Genomic DNA, 23,292 nt, shown 5'->3' with positions numbered 1-23,292 from the left:
ATTATCTCATTTGATTCTATTTTCAATGAGCATCATTTCTCAAAATTATTGTAAAAGGTAAGGATTATTACTGCTTCTACAAGGTTCATTCTTATTATATAATTTTTTTTTTTTTTTTTTTTACACTTCATGTTCAAACTAAGTAACTGTAGGATGGCGTTCCCTGAACCAGCGTTCCCTGGTTCCCTGAACCACACAACAAAGGAAGTTAAAGGAATCAAAAATAAACCGAAAAGGAAACAGGTGCAGGGTGCCTGGCAGCCTGACTCCTAAGCTTGCACTCTTGTCCACGATATGTTTCTCTCCCCTCCCTTCTCCCATCTACCCATCCACCTATTCTTCCATCCACGCATCCATCCATCCATCTGTCCATCACCCGTCTGTCCATCCATCTATCCATCCATCCACCCATCCATCCATCCATCTTTCTGACTATATATCAACTTACAGACATAATTCCTTTTTGAGTGGGAGGTTGGATTAGATCATCTAAAACGTTCCTTCCAGGTCTTAGGTTCTATGAGGTATATTTTATCTTAGACCATATTGTGATTATTTTTGGCATGGTGTTTATCTTCCTAATTAAGTTGCTTGGACTCATTTTAACATATGTTTCAGAGCTGGCATGGATCTAAGAGGTAGTTCCGTCCAAGTTCCCCATTTTATGAGTGAGATGCGGTGACTCACTATAGCTCATCTGGCTTTGCCAGGATACCATTCTGCTTTGAATTATTTTGAACCCTGGATACGTGGCAAGTGCTGAATAAGGACAATGATCCAGATAGGCAATGAGCAAGAGGGAATGGAACTAGAACATCACCTGTTTTTACCTCCCTTGTCTGCCAAGGGTCACTGATGACAATGATGATGATGGTGGTGGTGATGAGGATGATGATGGCAATGACTCCTGCAATTCACTGGGCCCTTATATTAGAAGGGATTTGAGGAGGCATCCAATATACCTTCTTGTTTCCTGCCAACTTACGCCTGATTCATTTCTGAAAGATGCCTACCTTATTTAGAAAATGCTTGAGACATTTTCTAGTCTCTATTTGAGCCACCTCAAATAGATTTGAGCCATCATTCCCCTCTGTTATATAGGTTTATTCTTTTTCTCCATTTTAAAAATGAATAACTATAGAACAGCATATAGGTCACTGAACCACACAGCAAAAGGAAGTTGGAGGGAGCAAAAAGAAGTCAACTATATGACCATGGGCGACAAGACATTGGTGACAAATTGGAAGCCGGGTTTGGAGATAGAGAAGCTGGCTTCCCTGAGACACAAACCCCATATTCATGCCGATCCCTTTCTTTTCCAATTCCAGGAAACCTGGCGTGGGTGAAGTTGAATCACCTGGAGGGTGTGCCAAAGCCTAGTCGGTACTTTGGACTTTTACTTGCAGCAAGATCGCTCCCATTTCCTCTCGGAGCTGAGTTGGGTGAGCTCTTGGCTTCCATCCCTGCCTCCATTTGCTCCCTTTGAGAAGGAAGAAATAAGATGCCGAAGACCATACTATCATTTGTCGAGTAGCTACACTATGTTAAGCACGGAGTTTTACATATTTCATATCACTTGTTCATCTCAGCAATGTTGAAAGGATGGTATTATTATCCCCACTTTACAGATAGGAACAGCCCAGGGTTCCCTGATTGGTAAGCGATGGCTGTCCAATTGAGCCTGACCTATATACGCTCTATAGTCACTCACATGAAGAAAAGAGCATGGGCGCATTGTGGCCCCATTCCTCCTCAGATTCTGAGATAGACATGATTTCTCCTGCCCGTCCCCTGGTCGCCACCTCCTCTAGTCTATGAGCTTCATGCTCTGACAGGATGATCCCCCTCTCCCTACACATATGATCATGGGTCAAGGAATGGAGTGCTTTCACACTCATATTGTGCTCACACACACATATTGCAGACTCTTAAATCCCACCTCCAGCTTTAACTCATGACATCGAGTAGGGCCTGCTCGCCACTCGTTCATCTGCTCTTTCTTCCGTGGAATTAACACCCACTTTTGCACACCTGTGCAACGTCAGGGTGCGGCGTGGCCTCTTCCAGACCATACTTCCCACTATGGAGGGAAGCACCTACGAGGCGACTGGGCCCATCCCGGGTAGCACACAGCCCTTCCACATCGGGTCGGAGTACAGGGCGCCCAGGGACGCACGTGAGTGGTGATTCAGAGGAGCAGCTGTCGACACACTTAAGGCACCTGTCCCACTGTGCCAGGCGGAGGCGAAGCCAGCTCCTGTATTTGGCAGATAGCTCATTCCTAGTAGCAGTAAGATCGCGGCAGGGTACGGCAGAGTTACGGGGCCAAGCGGAAGGAGAACTGTCACATGGGTTTTTAAAATCAAACGAGTGGCCTTTACAAACGCCCATCCGACATCTTTCAAAAAGGGATAGAGGGGGGCGCCTGGGTGGCTCAGTCGGTTGAGCGTCCGACTTCAGCTCAGGTCACGACCTCGCGGTCCGTGAGTTCGAGCCCCGCGTCGGGCTCTGGGCTGATGGCTCAGAGCCTGGAGCCTGCTTTGGATTCTGTGTCTCCCTCTCTCTCTGCCCCTCCCCCGTTCATGCTCTGTCTCTCTCTCTCCCAAAAATAAATAAACGTTAAAAAAATTTTTTTTTAAATAATAAAAAAAAAAGGGATAGAGGGATAACAACAGCAGTGACCCCACTCTTTCCTCCAGCTCAAGCTCGATGACGACCAATCCTATATGGACGTCAGAGGGTAGATAAAATTCCTCAGGTGGCTCAAGGGCCAATTTCAGGATGGCAGATGTCCCCAGATGGGTTCCTTTGCCCCTCTTCAAAATGAGGACAGATGGGTTTGGGTTTTTTATCCTAATACTTGGATCCCAAAGACCGTCCTAAGAGCAAGACGTGCCCTTGGAAGGGCGAGGATACAGGGAAGCCAGGAGGGAGTTGCGGGGAAAATGGGCATGTCACTAGATAAGGGTTCAGGGAGGGAAGGCAAGCTGTGTGTAACCATGTTTTGTTCGAGAGACATCGCCTCTACCAGGGGTGAGGATGTAAGAGGAGGTACTCCTGACCCACCTGTGTTGATCATCCTTGTGTTGATACGAAGGCCTCAGTTTCCTACCAAGTCTTACTTTATAGGTAGCACCAAGTGTCCCTATTAATTAGGAAAATTGAAAAAAATTAAGTGGTCATTCCCAGGTTGTCTTGAAATACACGTATGAGGCAGCTCAACCAAATATAGCATGTCAAACCAGTCCTCCAGGAAGGGCCCTCTCTCTTCAGAAGAGTCTGTAATAACGTATGGCTTGGCCAGTTGTGGGAGTCCCTATCAGCTCCAACAGACCAGGTCTTTACCAGGGCCAGGAAGGCACCAAGGTTTTGGGTGTGTGCATGAGAGTATATACAGAAACTGTCACACCCACGTCCCACATACCATGACAGGGTGGAGCCATTTGTTGTCCTTACCTTAATCTTTTCATCATTTTTAGAAATACCATGCTTTGACAGTGCTGGGTCCCTAAGGACACAGTCCAGAAATTCTCAGCAGACCTCAAGGGCACCTTTCCAACAACAGTTCCCTTTATCTGCTCCTCACATCTGGGGATCCTAGACTCCAACCACAGCCACGAATAATATTTATTTCCTTAGGGGAAGCAGGGGTCATGTCTAGCTGTGTCTAATTTCCAAGCCTGTATCCACAAGCCTACGACGCCTACTCATAGTACCTCCTTTTGGCATTTTCTCAAGCTGTACAAAGCGGTCAGGGAATTTGGATTAATAAATGAGTTACTATATTGCTGCTTCCCGAAGACACAGTAGAAAAAACAACACTCAATATGGTCTTGAACAACATTTAATCTCTCTAGGCTTTGGGGTTGAGCCTTTGATGGTGACTCCTGATCCACAGGGTGCTGTGTAGACGTACAGAAGCACTGCTTCAGGGAGGCAGCGTGCAGCATGGAATGAGGAGCCAGGGTCCCGGCTCTGTCGCTGAATGGCAGAGTGACCGCAGATGACTCCCTTCCCTTCCCCAACAGCGTGGGTCACAAGAGTCTTGTCTCTAAGATTCCTCCCAGCTCTGATATCCTGTGAGTAACTAGCACAGAACGTATGGTGTTGCCTTCCCATAGAAACTGAAAAAAATCTATGCGCAGTAGCATAGGTAAGGCCTCAAACAGTTCTTTGGTATTTATAAAGTCTCTGGGCTCAGACTCCCATCTCACTGTTGGCCCGGCCCTGGGGTCAGTCACATGCAGGCTGAGAGTGGGAGCGGAAGAATAGGAATGTCCCCGGCAGGGGCCACCGCACGGTTTATTATTATAAATGCATCAAGCCTGTGGACAGGGGTCCTTCCCAGTGGCCGTGTGCTGTGCGGTCACCCATCTTGCCTTCGCAGGCCAACCAGAGCACTTCTGTTCTCAGTCAATGGACAGATTTAGCTACAGGGACGCGCCCTAACCTTGGGACCGGGATGTCCAAAAGTCCAGAACCAAGGGACGAGCCAGTCCCCTTCCATGCAGGGATTCTGGGAGACCCACATTTCACATGACACTGCATTTGCCTAATGTCCCCAGCACATCCATTGTCTCAGCTGACCTTTTATTCCTCAGACTCAGCCCCCCCCCCCCTTCTCCCCTTAGTTCTGGCTGGGCTGAACCCTACCCAGTGGAAGAAAATCTCCAACACAAGCAGAACTCTGAGCAATGACTCCTTGTGTCATATAAATAGCTTCAATGATATATACAGCCTATAGTACATGGACACACACACACACACACACACACCGTCTTGTGGAAATCATCTTCAGGATGATTTGGGCAGGCACTCAGTGACACAACCGCTCTGAATATAAACACGCGCGTCCACTGGAATCCAGTCTCTTCCACCCCTTCGCCTCAGAGAGAGGTGCGCGCTGGAGAGAAGCCCACTTTGTCCGAGCCCCGGGCTGTTGGGTGGGAGAGGACCTGAGCCTCCTGTATGGCAGAGGGTGAGACGGGGATGGCGGGGCCATGCTGGTGGCCAGTGACTACTCCTTCAACAGTCCCAGCTTCCTCAGGGCCTCCCTTCGGTGCTCATCCGGGACTCCTTTCGGGGAGATCTTGACACTGACACAGGGGGGTCGAGGCAGCTTGTCGCGGCTCTGCCCCTGGAAGGACAGGCGCTTGGTGCTCTGCTCCTGCTCCAGGTCAGCCAATTTGCCCACCTGGATCCCGGCGAAGTCCTTCCCCGTGCCCAGGGAGGCAGGCCGGGGCCTTGAGTTACGCAGGACGCTGGGAGACATCTTGTCCAAGAAGGAGCCCTTACCCAGAGAGGTGCTGGTTTGGGGACTGGGGTCTTTCTCGGCCGAGAGGTAGCTGCTCAGCCCCACACCCGAACGCTCCAGAGTGTTGGACTTGAAGCTCATCTGTCTCAGGCCAGGGACGTTGCTCTCCCGGAGAGTCAGCCCCGAGTCCGCCTTTGCCTGAGCCAGAGGACCACCTGCCCCGGGGGCTTTGGGGATAGGAATCGGCATGGATTTGGCAGCTGGCACCTTGCTTGCAGTGGGCTCCTGGGCAGGAATCAACCCCTTGTCCGGAGAAGAACCCTGAGCTGGAGTCGGAGCCGGAGGCTTCGCTGGAGAAGGTCCCCGAGTGGGAGCGGGAGTCGGAGCCTTCCCTCCGGCAGGCGCAGCGGCTGTGCCCTGAGCAGGCCGCGTCGGCTGAGCCGGGGCCGGGGCCGGAGCCGGAGCCTGGAAGGAGGCCTGGGCAGGGGTCTCCTTGAATCGGGTGGAGCTGGTGCGTTTACTTAAGTGGGGGCCAGGTTCATCCTGGTCCTGGGGGAGCCCCAGCTTCTCCAGGGCCTCCCGGCGCGCTTTCTTCTGCTCCTGCAGCGAGGACGAGGCCAGGCCGGAGTCTCCCGCGGTGGCCTCGGAGTGGCGAGACAACCAGTGGTGGGGCTCACTGTGCAAACTGCTTCGGCTGCTCTTGAGAACGATATTGGGCGGCAGCTTCCGGGGCTTGGGAGCTGTGAAGGGCGCTGGCCGGGCACTGGGGTCCCCCCCTGACGGGATGGGAGCATCTCTGGCTCTCGCGCTCTGCGATGACGTGGCGGGAGGAGGCTGAGGCTGCCCCGGTCCCCCTGTTGAGCCCTTCTCACTGGCTTTTTGGGACATGGCTGCTGAAGGAGTCTCCTTCCTCTCCTGGGGGCTGAGTGACGAATGGAGCCGGGGCGTATGGCTCTGCAGCCCTGGCCTGGGGACGCCCAGGCCGCCTTCCCCTCGCTGCTCTGGCTGGCTGTCCTGAAAGGCCTCTGGTGGGGGGATGGGTACTGTGTCCAACCCAAGGGCAGGCGTCGGGGGGCCGGCCGGAGCCTGGCTGGGCTCACTGCTTTGGCCGGCCTGCTCTCTCTTGGGCTCTGGGACAAGCCCCGCAGGTTCCCCCGGGATGTGGCTATTCGTCTGAGTGGTGCTTTCCCCGGGGTTCCGCTTCCTGCCGATGTGGATATTTCTGGGGAGGCTATGGGAGCCAGACCTGAGGCCCAGGCCTTCGGGTTCAGGCAGATGGGGTGAGCTGGACTGAGTCCCTGTCCTTGGCTCCGGTCCTCGTGGGACGATCTTCTCCCCTGGATATCCTGTGAGGGCCCAGGAGAACGGGCAAAGAAGAGTGGACAGAGGTGAGAACCCTGCTGCCCGGGGCAAAGCTAATACCTCCCGAACTCTGGTCTCCACTTAGCAGTGGGTTTTGTTTTGGGTTGATTCGTTGCTCTTCAAGGAGCCGCCCTGTTGCATGGCTATCATTCACACTGACAGATCGATCTGAGCAGGTTCCCTTCAACCTAGGATTACTTTTTCACGATGGTTGGGGAAAGAGCAGCCTCACGTAACTCCAGGTCCTTGACTCGGGCTCCTTCTAAGCTTCTACAGAAGCACCAGGGTGGGGGAGAGATTCCCTCTAGCTATCTCGGGGCTCCCAAGCAACTGAGTCCATGAACAGCGGATTTGCTCTTGATTCGACCAGACTTCTGCCTTCCTCCACCTTCACTTTCTATAAACACGTGAATGGCTCTGGAATGGCCACAGCCGTCCCCACATGAGTGAGTGACATGGGCTCTTTCCTTCCAGCAGGTGCATTAGGCCCACGGACCAGGGAATCAGTCTCAGGGAGCAGTGAAGCCTTTGTCCCCAGTTACGCCTCTATCTCCATGGAGGTTCTAACACACTGTCGGTAAATATTTGCTAAACGAATAAATCAGTGATTGCAATCCTGATAGCAGTGGGGCTGTCTTCAGGAGTAAAGTGCCCCCCTCACTCTGGGACATATGGCCCCACCCTCATGGCCACACTCATGTGCCATCCTGCCCCCCTTCTACTGAGCCTCAACACCACTGGCTTTCCACCCCCTCTCACAAGAGCCTCGAGGTGCCACCCACCGAAGTTCAGGGGGCCCTTCCCCCTTATCTCTTGCAGCCTCATCCTTCTGGAACATCCAGATTAGCTCTCCAGACTCACTTCGTGTCCCCAGAGCAACCGTCCACCCTTCCCTGAACCCCTCCCATGAACCTCTGCGGTCATGTCTCTTCAGCATTTCTGCGAGAGAACGGGAGCTAGTCAAACCCTTTTCCCTCCCAGGCCTCTGAGACTTCAGAGAAAGACAGAGGACGCCGGCTTGTCCGCAGTCTCTCCTCTGCGGGACATGGCTTATTTCTAGCCAGGGGCGTGGAGAGGAGTGCTATCGCTCCTTCTGCCAATGACCTTCAGAGGAGAGGGCAAACAGGGTGCAAAGCAGCCACAAGAATGTCCTGGCTTTCTGGGTTTGTTAGCGGTGCCACCCCAGATGGTCTCTCTTACCCTGAGGAGCAGGCTGGGTGACGGGCAGGGCTCGGAGGCCGCGGGGAGCTGTGTCCTGTTCAGACTCGTCAGTGGACAGTCCGCTGTCAGCCTCAGTGTCCAGTGAGCCGATGGTCTCCTCCAGGAAGAGCAGACACTCCTTCTCTTCTGCGGACAGGAAGTCGTAGCTGCCGTCACTCTGGAATGAGGCGTGGAGGACAGAGAGAGAGGGAGAGAGGGAGCTGTGAGAGGGAGCTCCGCAGAAACTGGTGGGGCTGAGAACCACCCCGTGTCCGGAAGGAATGCTGAAGGGCTGGAAACCTTTCCAGGAGGCGACTCCGCAAGTTTGCGGGAGTTGTCTGTCTCCTGAGAAACCGCGGGCACCGGACGGGGAGGAGACTGGCGGCTGTGGGCCCACCAGCACCCAGTGCTGGGCAGGCAGATGGCAGCTGCCTTTTCCACCCAGTCCTGGGTGGGACGCTTAGGGGAACAGATCAGAAGCAGTCCCGGGTTCTGATTCCAGTTCCTGTGTGTGACCGGCATAAGCATATCCCTCTACGTGTCTCCGATTTAGCTCCGCATTACATGGGTAACATAATGACCTTAAACTTCAATGGTATTAACTTGTCAGAGTACTTTTGCACACTTGATCTGGTATGTCAAGGACAGTATAAGGACAAACAGGAAACGCAGCCAGCCACTGGCTATCAGGCCAATGGCAACAGTGGTATGAGTAGCCACAGATAAATTTACCAAATAATTTACACTTGACTTTGAAATGCATTCCATACAGGGTTTTTTTTTCCTTTGTGTATTTACTCTCTTGGTGACATTTGGCTCTGGCTAACATTCAAATAAGTGTGCATTTCTTAAGCAAATATTAACTAGAGGCGGGTAGGGTGGAGAAACCGGACGGGTATGGGAGGAGGGGAAAGGAACTTAGTGTGAAATATCAAGTAGATATTAAAGTAAATAACCGTCATGATGAAAAAGCACATAGGGGTATTTGGGGAAAAGTGTTACGGCCCTTTTAAATGGTTGCTGCCCATGGTCAGCAAGGCCAGGAAGATCCATAGGATAGTTGCTCTCTAAAGTTGAAGGTTGAAGGGAAAACCAAAAGGGCAAATGGAAATGTAAGAAATTTGGCCTGAGTTCCCTCCTGGCATCTATCTCATCCCTCTTCCTAATATTTAAGATACTTCAGAGTTATATATTCTCCAGACCCACTCAGATGGCCAGGAAAGATTTGAGACAGCCCTAAAGATACCCTAGGAGATGGTTGTTGGAATAACCCCACCAGTTCCCCTGACTCCTTAAAGGGCCATCTGGCAGGCCGACCTGTCAAAGGAAGCTACAAATGTAGCCCGTGGAAGCCCTGAAGCCAATTCCGGGGGTTCCCTGAACAAAGTCTTCTTTACAGCCCTCTTCTTCCCAAAATAGCTTTGCCAAAGATAAACCAACTCTGAATTTCTCCTTTGTGGAGGATTCACCTTGCAGATCTTTAATCCGTGCCACACTCTGTGTCCAGTAGTATGTAACTGCTCGTATTGGCCTCAGCCTAACAGAAACAGAAAGATGTCTCTGTGGTCCCACCATCTCAGGTCAACAAGAAATTATATACGGACTGCCCACGCTTTGGATTGTGTGTGTACGTGTGTGTGTGTGTGTTGTGTGCTGCTTTCTCTACTCCATTTTCACATATCAAAACTCACTGGCTGTATTAAAAGTCCTTGACATTTGGTAGAGATCCTCAGCATCCTTAAATTTTCAAGTACCCCTGTAGGATATAGAGCAATAAAGTATAAATTCTCAAGGGTTATTAGGTATGCAATGAACACCAACAGCAAGGGAATGTTTCCATTTGGACGTAGGGCAGATTTACTCTTTCGCACCAGCCTTACAACAACCTTGACTTAAATTCATCCCCAGAAAAATTACAATTTGTTACCTGCCACTCACAAACAGTTAAACACGATGACTTTGGGCGATTCTGAATCGATGCTCCTGGATAAGGCTATTTCTTTTCTACTTAGAGGCGTGTGCTGAGTGTTTTGTGTTTCACATGCATCTCGTTCACCGCCCCCCCCCCCCCCACGATTCAGTGTTTACCTTATATCCCACCTTAAAACGGAGGAGACTGAAGGTTACAGAAATTCAATAATTTGCCCAAGGCCATAGAGCTTATAGATCGAGAACTCAGACCGGCTTGGCTCCAGAACCCAGGCTCCTAATTACTCTGTCCTCTGTGATCTTGGTAAAAGATTGAAGGCGCACCCTGGAGGCTTCAGGAATGTGAGTGCTATGGTGATCTATCCTCTGCTTTCCACCAGGACCTCAGATCACTGGCCCTCGCTCTCACCTCAACTTAGCCCCCCCCCCCCCCCCCCCCCCCCCCCCCGTGAATGAAAGCTGGGAGCAAGTCTCATCTCATTGCGCTTTGGGACTGTTCCACCCTTTCTCTCGAGAACCTGGGTGACTCAAAGGCAGAAATACCAACCGGTGTGATTCACTCTCTGACAAGGAAGATGAAAGCTAAGGAGCAGCCAGGCGGGTGGTGGGCAGGGCGGGGCGGGGCGGGCGTGCAGACAGAAGCAGGGGGGGCGGGCTGCAGGGCGGAGAGTACGTACAGATCCAGAGCGGGTGGACACGGTGCTCATGATGCTGTCGCAGCTGCCGATGCGGGTCACGGGTTCCGAGCCAGGCCCCGCTGGCCACAGCTCGCTCCTGGGCATCGCCTGAAGCAAGGTGCAGGGGCGGTGAGAGGGGCTCCCAGAGGGGAAGTGAAGGGAAGTGAAGAATGTCCCAAGCCGGCCTGAAAAGACAAGAATCAAAGCCACGTGTGAGCCGAGCGGAGGCTCTCCGGGCCAGGCTCTGCCCAGGCCCCCGGGGCGCGGCGGCAGGGACACCAAGCAAGCAGAGAGCTGGAAGGGGCCGTGCACGGCGGTTCCCCACACCTCCCCGCCTGCGTGGAAGGACGCAGAAGCGGGCTCACACACATGCAGGAGGACGGGCTCAGCAGGTGCAGAAGCAGTCTAGCCAGAGAGGGAACTCCACACTTGTCTTAGGTGCTTTTTTTCTCTGCGTCGGGGAGCTTAGGCTACATTTCCAGGACCACAAGCAATAAATAGGAAGGGGTTCATAACGTGGGTTCTGGAGGAAGTCAGATCTGGATTCAAATCCCGCTTGCATTTACAGTTAGGTGACTTGAGGCAAATTACTCTTTGACTCGGTTTTTCTCATTAGGTAGGCTTAATGCAAGGATTACATGAGAACAGTTTGCACAGCTTAGTTGGAAGTAAATGCTCGACGAATAAAGGACTAACTGCTACTGTTCTTGTCATAAGAAAAAGACAAGGTCCTTCGAGGATCAAAGTAAACTGACATAAGGGAACAAGAGTTTAGAAAAGAAGGGTTTGGGTTACGTGGGGGAGATGGAACAGGGCCCTCAACGACACCAACCGCATAGGGTTGTCACGGACATATACTGAGATACTTCCCATAAAACACTGTGCAGTAACTGTTAGCTGCTGTCGTAGCCAATATCATCAACAGCCCCCGCCACCAGGGCCACCATCATCTCCGTGGTCTGGGAGCCTCCTACGTAACTCACACAGGTTGATACAAACCCAGTTTCCCTCTTGTGTACCACCCACTCTGAGGCTGCACTTATTTCCAGCAAGGTTCCCTAATCTTTGTCAAATAAACGAGAGAAATGCCCTGCGTAGCTTCCTCCCAACTCCAACTCGTAGGGAAAAAGAGTTTCAAATTCACTGTGCCAATAGTAAGAGCAAAGGAAGGCGGTACCATTTTCCCTCTGAAAATCGCAAAGTCTGGAAAGGCCAGATGGGGCTCTCCTATGTTGAAATAAAATTCTGGAAAAATTAAGTTTAAAAGCCAGTTCCAAGGCCAGATAGGGAGTTTGGAGAGAGCTAGGATTAGAATCTATATTTTTCCTGTGACACCATTTTATATTTTCTATCACCTTTCCTACTCCCCACCCCTCTCCCCCTTTACTAAGTAAAATGTCATAGAAAAAAATGTGTTCAATTGGAGATCTTGGGACCCGGGGTTTGGATTCCAGGGAGGTTGTCTCTTTGGCCTCTACCCATAACTTCTTCCACTGCCAAGGCAGGTTTGGGCTGTGCTGGGTGAGTCAGCCGCCAATGCTGTAGAGCTGACCAGCACAAGGCCGATTTGGGGGGAAGGTCTGCAAATGGGGCAGGTAGGGAGGGGCAGGACAATGGGGAAAGAAGAGAAAAAAATCCCAATGAGCCAGACGCATGGAGTTCATAAGGGTCCAGAGCCTCTCAGGAGATAGGGTCAGGACCACAGGGGACAGACACACCAAAGGAGCCCAGTGATAAATCAGCATTGGGTAAGATAGCTCTTCAGTCTTCTTCGTGACGTTTCTTTCCCAATACCCAGAACCCCAAAGACAGAAACATGAGGAGTCACCTGGATGAAGTTCAGTCTCCTCAGCTATCCATTCCATTCATGACGGCTTAGATTCAGAGGATGCTAACTCATCCCTAACATTCTGTAGGGCTGAGGCCATTATAGCAAAAGAGATCCATTTCTCATAAGCTTAGGCACACAGAAGGCACTCGAAAAATGCTGGATGAATAAACTTGCCATCTGTTCTAGCATCTGTTGAGTTAAGCTGTTGGAAGACCACTTTTTTTGTTGTTGTTTTTACTCTATTATTACAGACTCTTTCTTAAGTAGTTTATTTCCCTGAGAATATATGACTCAGTGGAATTTGGGCAATGCCTTCAGCTAAACTAACATTCACGAGCACCTAACAGGGATGCGGCAAGCAACACTTTATAAGACAAAGGCATTGCTTCCAAGCAGTCGGTGTAAATCCAAGGGTCTAGGTTTGGGTTCCAGTTTTATCAACATTGGAGCAATAAATATTAGTACTGTATTAATCACTGTAGTTAATATAATGTTGTGAACGGGTGACCAGATGATGCCTCTGCCTTTCAAAGACAATTACCACCCTGTTCTTCCAAGTACTCTTCAGACTTTATGATGGATTGCTAGCCTCTCCTTCCTCCCAGGGCAACCCATCACACTTTCATTTTGGAACTAAGGAGAGCCTACAGTAGCTGGGAGGGAGAGAAACAATATGAATGGCACTGCTTCAAAAACAAAACAAAACAAAAACACGGTCTAGCTTACACTTTCAGATATGCCTATTAGATCTTCCAAATAGCCCGATAACTTAGGCAACATTATTTTCTTCTTTGACAGATGACAAATCTGGGGCTCTTTCTACTGGTGCCTCCTAAGGGAAGTAACGAATGACCTACAACTGCATATACAGGGCAGCCTGTGGATCCCGGTCCCTCCAGAAGGCATCTCGGAGATGGCAAGAGGGCCACGTTGTACCTGAGGAAGGGCCATTGGCTTCCCCTGACTAAACACTAAAAGCCCTAAGATCACCTTTCTCCTTTTACTTCACACCTGAAACCCTCTAAATTATCTGGTTCAGCTTTGTGCTTCCAGGCAAGCTTTTTGCCCCAACAACAGATGTTTCCAGAGTAAACAAACGCCACCAAATGCCCCTGGAGATCGTGGCGTCGGGCACTGCGTCATCACCGCAGAGGTGAATCTGAGCCTGAAAGCAAAGTCGGATGAGTGCTTGCATCCCGGCCCCGCACCTAGTTTTCTGATCCAAAGAACATGGACTGTAAGAGTCTTCTCTTCTTCTCCCCCTTCCACTCCCTCTCTCAGCGCTCTGGCCTGACCTGGATGCTGCATTTCTATCCACCAACTTTACAACCTTGAAACTTGGGGGCTCTTTCAGGGCAGCCATCGAAACTTGAGGTATTTCGACCTGATAAGAAGCCTGAGAAACAGGCAAAACGCTCAGGGTGAGAGTTTGGTATCTTTTGACCCTTGACCTCTTTGGGGGATCTGAGAGGAGGAGGAAATGGGTGAAGGACATATGCACAGCCTATAGTCAGGGCCACTCAGGCAAAAGCGTGTTAAATATTAACTGCTCCACTGAAACCGGCCAAGTCTTGGAGGAGAGTAAATAAATAGCATTTGGAGTTCTGGCATGGGGCAGGGGCCGGGCTCCAGCCCCATTCCTGTTTGGCTTCTCTGTACCTTCTAAACAGACCCAAGGCCCCCTTGTCACCCTCCTCCCGTGAGCCCAGCTCCGTATCCTCCAAGAGCTCAACCTCTCTCCCCACTGGTCAAAGAGATTTCCTATTTCTTTTTTTTTTTTTTTAATTTTTTTTAACGTTTACTTATTTTTGAGAGAGGGAGAGAGACAGAGCGTGAGTGGGGGGGGGGGGCAGAGAAAGAGGGAGACACAGAATCGGAAGCAGGCTCAGAGCCCGATGTGGGGCTCGAACTCACAGACTGTGAGATCATGACCTGAGCCGAAGTTGGACGCTTAACCGACGGAGCCACCCAGGCACCCCAAGATTACCTATTTCTTTCAGAACAAGTATCTCTCCTTTTTGCCGACTATCCAGAAATATGCCTCGGGCTGAGGAACATCCTAAGAAAACACCAGGAAGGACTAAAAGCTGCCCTGTGTGTACGTCCTTCTCCGTGAGCACATGGGCAAGTTTCCGAGTGTGTTTAGTCAACGCTAGAATCTCCTATTTCACAGATGGGTTTCAGGAAAAGGTGGGTCGAAATATCTTCTGCACAGAAGAGCTCTGTCTGACACTTACAGGCTATCTTGTCACCGACAAGTTCACCATCTGCGGCAGCCCTCGGTCAATGAGTTTGGGGGGCTGGTCCTGCGGTGTGGGCTAAGCTGAAACCAAGCGCCGGTTGCCAGGACTGCAAACCCACTATATTTGCTCAGGGCTTGTATGTGCCAGGCCCTGGGAGCCTGGTGCTGGGGTCTCCCCACTTTGCTCTTTCCTGCAGCAAGAGGAAAAGAGGCAAAGCTAGGGACCAGGACGTTAGCCCCCTCCCCTCCCCAAGGTGGATAAAGCTACTCTGAACTGACTTCTACAGGTGAGCCTGCCACACAGACTGTCACCTGAAGGAGGACCACCGTAGGGGTCCGGCTCTTCTTTGTGGACTCAGCCACACTACTCTGGCCTGAGCCCCCCAGAGAACTCCTGCCCGACTCGAGGTACTACTGTGAAATATTATTAATGTGGGTGAGGCCCCGGCACAGCGGGTGAGGAGCTTTGTGTTTGTCAGTCTCTGTGTCTAACAGCAGGCAAAGTCGGAAAATTGAGTCAAATCCAAAGAGACTCTGTTTTGCAACCAGGTTATTCATGGGTTTTCCAAAGGTGAACTGGTAGTCCGAGGTGGAGTTTTCCCACCCTCACATCCCCTTACACACAGCCGAACGCAGCTCACACCTTTACACACGTCCACAGAGAGGTCCATTACCATGCTACCATTATTGCACACACACACACACACAGCACCCTTTATTGAATTATAGACACTGAGTTGATAGAACCATGGGCAAATTTCCTGTTATAAAGGCAACGGAGAAACCATGGCACTCTTCTCCCCTGGGTGATCCCCCATTTTGACTCCCTGTGCTCCCAACTATTCCCTTCCAAAATCACAGCTCAATTTCAGTTGGTCAGAGATGGAAATCTGCAAAACAAACCCATTTTATTTCCTTGTCGTCTATAAAATATGCTTTTGCAACCTAAACAGGCAGATGGAAACAAACAAACAAAAAAAATGCATCCGAGCCCTGGTCTCTCACAAAAACAGTCCCATCTGCAGAAGCTACCAGCCTACTGTGATTGCAGAGTGGGCTCAGAGAGTTAAGGAACAGAGAGGGAAGCCCCCTAGCTTCCCTCTATACAGGGTTCCGCACATCCTGTGGCCCTGACTTCCCACGAAGCACCCCTTCTTGCTGCAGAATAAGCAACAGTTGGTTAGTGATTAACTCACCTTCACTGGAGGAGGGGCTGAAGAGAAGAAAGGAAGACCCTTTTATTTCAAAGGGCAGAGACGGAGACAGAGACTGCCTCCCCTGCCTTCCACTGTTTTCTTCTTTTGACCTCCTCCAGACTTACCTGGACAGGTAAATGCTTCATCACTGCTACCCCACCCCACCCTGCCACTGACTCACAACCAATCCCAGCAGCTTTCCCTCCCTACTTCTCATTCCAGCTGTTTCGGGAGGGAGGGTGTGGGAGGGGAATGGGCGGGACGCTTCCCCCCCCCTTCCCTCCGCTTCGTAGCCAATCATCTCTTGCCCTCCCCTTCCCCGGTTAGAGCCAATAAAGAGCCCTTTAAAAAAAAGGGGGGGGGGAGGAAGAAAAAGAAAAAGAAATAGGAGGGCTGGAAGGAGAAGACTCCTTTGGGCTGAGACTGGAAGAGGAGAGTTGGCCGGGAGGGAGTAGGCAAAAGATACTATTTTAAAATTTGACTGTAAAGAAACACAGACAGGCGGTATGCTTTTCTATGTCTGTTTGAAACTTGGTTTTCTGTCTAGAGCTGCCTTCCTTCACTGGCGGGGCAAGTATTCCCCTGAATTCTCCAAGTTAAGATCCACTGTGGCCAGTTTTGTTAGTAGCTTTTCTAGTTGTTCCAAGCACTTTTGCTCTCAAGCCTTTTCCTAGCAGCTCTTACTACTAGTCCCTGTCCTCAGGACTGCTGGAAAAGGTGACTGAGCCCAGGGGTGCTGGAGCTGAGACACCCTTGCCCCACTGTTTGGCAATGAGCTTCTTGACCTCATTTATCTCTGGGGGGCGTGAAGCCGTTTTCTCTCCCAAGGGGGGTCCCTTTCCCGAGGAAAAAGTGACTGGATGGCCTCGAAGGAGGGAACATGCATGCTGTCATTTGGGTCTCTGATCTCTTTTGGCTGTGCCTGAAAGGTGGCAATGAATATTAAGAATGAAAACAAAACAAGCTACCAGCCAGCTTAGCAACCTGTCTCCTTCCATAGGCAGATTCCTTGCATCTGCTGTTAAAACAACCTGAGGAGAATAGGGAGATGGGAGTAGGTGGAAGAAATCACGGCTTTCAGGAAAAAACTCCCCCCCCGCCCCCAGGTATGGAGGCCACTTTTACCAGAAAGGACTTTTTTTTTTTGCCTGGAAGCTGGCTTTTCCTGGATATAGGCCATCCTTGATGCCAAAAGGGCAGGGAGAAAAATTAAAATCAATGCACGTAATGATCGCCAACATTTATTGAGCAATTGCTGTGTACTAGGGATTATGCTGTGCTACGTGTGTTCGTGCATTATTCCATGCAACCTTTATTTCAACTTCAAAAAAGTAGGCGCTATTAATATCCAAATTTTACAGGGAGGTTAAATAACTTGCACAAGATCATGTAGCCAGGAGGCAGCAGAGCGGGGATTTCAATTCAGGCATTACGACGCCAAGCTTGCCATGCCTCAGTATAATGCTAGTCAGCCTCCGTTTTGGACAAATTCCCAAGTGGGAAACGTGAAATACACAGATAATTTGCAGGTCTAATTCTAACAATTAGATTAAAGCTTTCCCATCTCATTTCTGTCTTGTAGCCATTCACACCTTTTATTAAAAAGATGATGCATGGCTTTCATCTTTTCTCTTCCTGTAATCATGGTTGGGTAGGAAATAAGAAGTACAGGGGCCAAGAGAGAGGAGAAATGGGGCAGGACTAGTCGAGGAGGAAGGAGGACCGAGGAAGCCTGGGATCACCAATACACTATCACAACTGAACGAGCTGACTGAGCATTTAAGGGTGATGACCTCTCTTTGTGGTGTGTCACGTAAACATGTATGATGTCACAGGAGTAACCAAACAGGAAAGGCAGCTGCACATCAGGGGTTCAGTGCAACGAGAGTCACACCCATGGATGGAATCACTGAAGTTGACCCAGCTTCATACGTGTGTGATTTGAACATTTGCTAGAAAAATGAATTGACTTATGAGCATTAACTTCAAAGATGATAGCAGGCACCATCTTGCTTGTGAACAGTTTTTCAGTTTATAATAAAATTAGTATTTGGGGCACCTGGGTGGCTCAGTCTGTGAGCGTCCGACTTCGGCTCAGGTCATGATCTCGCGGTCTGTGAGTTCGAGCCCCGGCGTCGGGCTCTGGGCTGATGGCTCAGAGCCTGGAGCCTGCTTCGGATTCTGTGTCTCCCTCTCTCTGACCCTCCCCCGCTCATGCTCCGTCTCTCTCTCTCTCTCTCTCTCTCTCTCTCTCTCTCTCTCTCTCTCTCTGTCAAAATAAATAAAACATTAAAAAAAATTTAAAAGTGGTAATTAGGAAGGACTCATCTTTCCACAGGTAGAAGTAGGAACATAGATAAAATGATCGTTCTGTTCCTCTCTCTTTCCTTTTAGACATGTCTTCTTGAAAATTATGAAATACTTCCAATACCTTGGCATGACAAACACCATTGTACCAACACCCGGTTCAAGAAATAGAATGTTATAGTTGAAGTTACTTACATACTTTGCCCCTCCCTTTCCTCCTGCCTCCTCAAAACACACATATGCCTCTGCTGAAATGAACCGCTGTCCTGAATTTGGTATTCTTCATTCTCTCTATCTTTAAGTGTCTTACCCTGGAATTTTTTTGGTTTGCTTTCTTTGGTTTTGCTTGGAAAAATATCAAGTCTCTAAAGGTTCCAAGAGAGTTGGAAAGGAGGCCTGGACTAGGGGAAAGAGAGTCCTTCAAAATCAGAAACACTTGAAAGACTAAGGCTATGTAGTTGATGTAGGTCATCATTTGAGGAGGAAAGTGTGTAGTTGTTTCTTGTTGAAAAGCAATTGGATTCCTATTTGATGACCTGACCGTGAAATCTAATTACAGCCCAGTTCACCTGACTCATCCATCCTGTATGCTGTTGTGGTGTGCTCATCTCCTTGACTGACACAGGCTAGTTTATGGTTTCCTTTCTCGGTACAACTTCCTACTGAAAGATCTAATTTCCCCTAGACAAGTGCATTTTTCCTACACACACACACACACACGCATGCACACACACACACACACACACACACACACACTAATTCAAAACCAAAAGTTACCACAGTCATTGGTTAATTTTTCCTCTTTGGGCCCCTTATAAAGTTGAACTCTCTGCACAATAGCTGTGGATGTCCATTCTAACCATTCATGATACTTATTCATTCACATTATAGTCACATCCTGTCAGTGTCTTCCTTTTCCTCTCCAAAGGAATAATGAAGTTACTTTGAACATGTATTACCACCATCCTTAAGAGACACAGGGTACCCACTATATTCATGATATTGAGCATGATACTGTATACTGGGTCTCCAAGTGCTTTCCCAACATATCAGGGAGAGGGAAGCTTTTATTCCTCAAGTAGTAGCAAGAGTTTGCTTTAAAGAGAAAACGGCTGGGGAGAGGTTCAGATGCAGGTGATTATAATTTGGCTATAAGACCAAATTGGAATTGATAGGCCATATTAAGACATCAAATAGATCACCCAGTTCTCACCAAAGTGGTATTAGTGTTAAGCCTAAAATGATTAGAGGGGAACTAAAGGGTGTAATTAAGTGGGTTTGGATGAAGAAATTCTGAAATTAACCATTAAGTAATACTTAGGGGTAGATTTGTTTTTCTTTTTTGAGATCAGTGTCTCTTTGGCCCACCTACTATGGAAATTAGGAGGATTCAGCAGTCCTTTTCCTTCCAGTGCTAATGAAAGTTTGAGGGCTGAAGTCACCTATTAGGATCAGAGAGTGTCAAATCTTAACATGTTCAAAATTGAGCTCATCTTGCTCTCCGTGCCCCCACCAACATGTCCTCTCTCCCCTTTCCCCATGCCAGCTAATTGCATCACCATACCTATTCTCACCCAGGCTCCGTGCTTCATAGCAATCCTCCCTTGTCTCCTGTGAGATCATTGCCGCTCTTCTTCCTCTCTATTCAGCTTCAGGACTGCACAAGCTATAGGGTTGTGGACCACTGAAGATATGAAGAGACGACAGGAATGTCTTGTTTCACATATTCCATTTTACAGGTGGGTTTATAGATTATGTAGGTGGTTGATCGTCTCAATTCTTGGCTGCAAGTTCACAGTGCTCAGGATTAAATTCAAAGACCCTATGTGACATAGAAAGACCTTCGTGAGCAGACCCTACGTGCTTCTTCCTGTCACATAGTCATCTATATTGTTTATTACAGTCAATCTAATATTTCTAAAACTGCCATGCATTCATGCTTCTGAGACTTTTGCACATGTTGTACCCTCTGCTTGGACCCATTCCCATGATGTCCTCCTGGCTTAGTCTTATTTTTCCTTCAAGATTCAACTCAAGTACCATCTTCTTTTGGAATGGGATGTTAGGTGCTGCTTCACTGTAATCTGATGCAGAGTGTACATCTCTGAATTGAACCCACTAGGGTGTAACTGTCCTCTTTCTCACCCTGTAAAATTTGAATTCATGAAGAACATCGAATATTTCTGTGTATAGCTCTTCTATTGTCTTACTTATAGTAGTTATATATTAATGCCAAACTGATGATGAACTTTTTGGCAACTGAAGTGCTTTACTTAAGAAAAATGTCCTAAATTTTAAACTTCCTTTTTTTTTTTGAGATCGTATTGATGGATAACTCATCTATTGCCACGATTTTGCTTATTATTTTTTTCTAAATCTTATCTTTCGACATCCTGTTACACTGTGCCTTCCCGTTCCCATCACATTTACAAACCTGCTTTCCTTTGTACTCATTTTCTTCTTCTCTCTTGGGACGACAAAGAAAATGTTTTTCCAATAAAACCCCACCGTCCGCATATGCTCTGGATCTCATCTCATAGACTCTCTACCTTACAGTCCTCTCTCTTACATCATCTTTTTGACCTTTCTACTAAAATAATGCCCATCAGCATTCAAATATATGACACTTAGGTGTCTCTGGAGCCAAAATGTCTGATTTGATTCTCTGCTTCTGCATGTAAATAAAATGCTATTGACAGGTGGGCTCTGAGATATGCTATGTTTACTTTTCCATTTCCATTTATCTTTTTTGTCCATCTACTCTTGCCCACTGTGTAAATCTCCTCTCAATACATTCAGAGGTAGCAGTAGTTTCATCCTGGAGAAACATTTTCCAGAACATTCTGATTTGCTTCCATCTGGATATGTTGTTATCTAGTCTGTTGCATGGCTGTCATTTTCATACGTGTCTTCATCGTCCTACTGGGAAAAGTCCTTTCACCTCTTCTCTTGTTGGGTTACTTGAATCTCACATCTTCCTCTTTCCTGAGTTAGCTCTCTCAGTTTGATAAAACACATTCTCTAGTCGTTTCCCAAGAAAGAGTGCATAAGATCTTACATGTCTGAAGTACTGCTATTCTAGCCTCTCATTTGATTGTTTGTCAGGGTATAGAATTCTAGATTAGTATTTGATAGATTTTGGTGCTGCTGTTGCAAAGCCCAAAGTATGTATGATTCTAAATCTAAGGCTTTCTCTTTGTTTCCAGTATTCTGAATTTTCATAATGATGTGTGTTGGAGTGAATCTATACTCTGGGTACTCAGTAAATCCAATCTGGAAACTCATGACATTCAGTTCTGGGATATTTTTTTTGAACTATTTCTTTGATGAATTCCTATCATCCACTTTCTCTCTCTCTCTCTCTGTTGTTTCTTTTTAGAACTTATATAATTTGGATGTTATTGGATACCCTCCTGGACCTCAACTTCTGTTTTGTTTTGCTACTGAGAGATTTTTAAAATTTATTTACAACTTCCTATTGCATTTTCTTTTTGCTATTGTATTTTTTTTTTTTTTTTTTTTTGGGGACAGAGAGAGACAGAGCATGAACGGGGGAGGGGCAGAGAGACAGGGAGACACAGAGTCGGAAACAGGCTCCAGGCTCCTAGCCATCAGCCCAGAGCCTGACGCGGGGCTCGAACTCACGGACCGCGAGATCGTGACCTGGCTGAAGTCGGACGCTTAACCGACTGCGCCACCCAGGCGCCCCTGTATTTTTAACTTCCAATAATTATTGCTTGTTCTCTGAATTTTTATTACATTTCTTCCAGTTTCATTGATGCAGAGTCTTATTACTTTAAGAACATATAGTGTTAGTGTTTTTCTGCCTCTATAGAATGTTTTCTCCAAGTTACTTTTTTTTTTCCTATTTGTTTTGGCTTTTCTGTTTCTTATTAAAGAATATTTTCACATGTCCGATGATTCTTGGCTATCCACTCAAATTCAACAATTTGTCAACAAAAAGATACATTTGAAGCTGTGGCTGGGGCTGGTTGACCATGGACTTCGCTACAGAGCAATCTCATAGGGCCATTTGATTGGAAAATCTCTGATGCCTGTATCTTTACTCTTTTTTGATGGCCTGATTGAAATCTTCAGAGCAGATCCTTCAGAGAAGAGTTTTCCAAAATCCTTCTTGAAGGGCACAGTTCTGGCAGCTAGCGTTCTTGGAGCCTATGGCAGAGGAAGGTTGTTGCTCTCAGCATTTAGTATGTAAAAACAACACTTCATCCCCTTAGTTTTAGTACAGAGAAACCCTATTTTACCCTCTCCTGAGAGGGGATGTAGCAAGTTCTTAGTTGCTCTGAGTGGGAGAGAAGATCTGAGAGGTCTTAACTGTTTCTTAACCAGACTCTTCACCCACCTTCCTGATTTTTTTCCCACCCCTGTCTTCAGGGTTACTAATGCCACCAATTCTTGAATTTTTGAGGGCCGGGGGACTCCATGGTAAAAATAGGGTTGCTAGCTTAGGGTCAGCTCTTTCAAATCTGCTAGGTCAGTTACCACTCATCCAACTGCTGGCTAGCTTCCAAAATTTTGTTGCTATTGTTTATCTCACCATCTCTTTGTCCTTCAGATTTTATGCCTTTCAATAAATCTTAATAATGACTATGCATCTCAGAATTGCTGTGAAGATTATGTAAGCTAACACACGAAAAAGGCTCACAACGTTGTAAGTGCTCAACAAATACTATTATAATTATTACCATCGTCACTTAAATAGGTCACTGCAGTAGCCTGTTTCTAACTGGTCCTCCACTTCCATTCTTGCCCCTTTCAACCCATTCTCCGAAGAGCAGTTAAAATAACTTGGAGAAACATAAATCTGATGTTTTCCTTAATAGACTTTCATGTCCTATTAAAATTATACATTGATTTCATTCATTCATATGTTCATTCATTCAAATATATATTGAATGTCTACTGTGTGTCCAATACTTTGCTAGGTGCTGAGACTACAATGGTAATAGGGAGAATTGGTCTCTGCCCTTGGACAAACTACTTGGGGACATTCATATAAAATAAACAAGCAAATAATATGTGGCAAGTAGGTATTCAGGTAAGTGCTTAATATAGCTCATAGATGATGCAAATCTGGATCCTTGCTTGCTTCTAAAGTCTTCATCTCAAGTCCCCCCCCCCCCTTTTTTTTTCCCTGTTTATCACGCTATGGCCAGACTGGCCTGGAAGAGGTTTCCTTTCCTCCTGCAATATAGGGTTTGCAAATGCTATACCCTCGCTTGGAATGCCCTTCTTACTCTGCAAATGACTAACCCCTATTCATGCTTCAGGTT

The 23,292-nt window shown here is 48.0% G+C and overlaps 1 protein-coding gene across 5 annotated transcripts in view; it reads right to left on the bottom strand.

The window, feature by feature from the left end:
- Positions 1-3,826: 3,826 nt before the first annotated feature.
- The window catches only part of YOD1 (YOD1 deubiquitinase), a 30,583-nt gene continuing 11,117 nt past the window's right edge, over positions 3,827-23,292 (bottom strand). The window contains exons 1-5 of one of the 5 annotated variants that reach the window (XM_030301720.1): positions 20,433-21,495; positions 19,563-19,820; positions 10,423-10,607; positions 7,817-7,994; positions 3,827-6,600 (exon numbers count right to left, since the gene is read on the bottom strand). In XM_030301720.1, coding sequence (XP_030157580.1) covers positions 5,018-6,600; positions 7,817-7,994; positions 10,423-10,607; positions 19,563-19,590 — 1,974 coding nt within the window. In that variant the 5' untranslated portion in view covers positions 19,591-19,820; positions 20,433-21,495 and the 3' untranslated portion in view covers positions 3,827-5,017. Of the gene's footprint in view, positions 6,601-7,816; positions 7,995-10,422; positions 10,608-14,490; positions 15,641-15,691; positions 17,774-19,562; positions 19,821-20,432; positions 21,496-23,292 lie in introns of those variants that run through there. The other 4 variants (XM_030301721.1, XM_030301722.2, XM_030301723.2 and 1 more) reach the window with 4 other exon arrangements.

The sequence above is a fragment of the Lynx canadensis genome, chromosome F1, assembly GCF_007474595.2.
Source record: "Lynx canadensis isolate LIC74 chromosome F1, mLynCan4.pri.v2, whole genome shotgun sequence".
In the NCBI taxonomy this organism is placed as follows: Eukaryota; Metazoa; Chordata; class Mammalia; order Carnivora; family Felidae; genus Lynx; species Lynx canadensis.
Note: the sequence above shows the minus strand (reverse complement) of the source record. Positions and strands in the feature narration are given on the sequence as shown.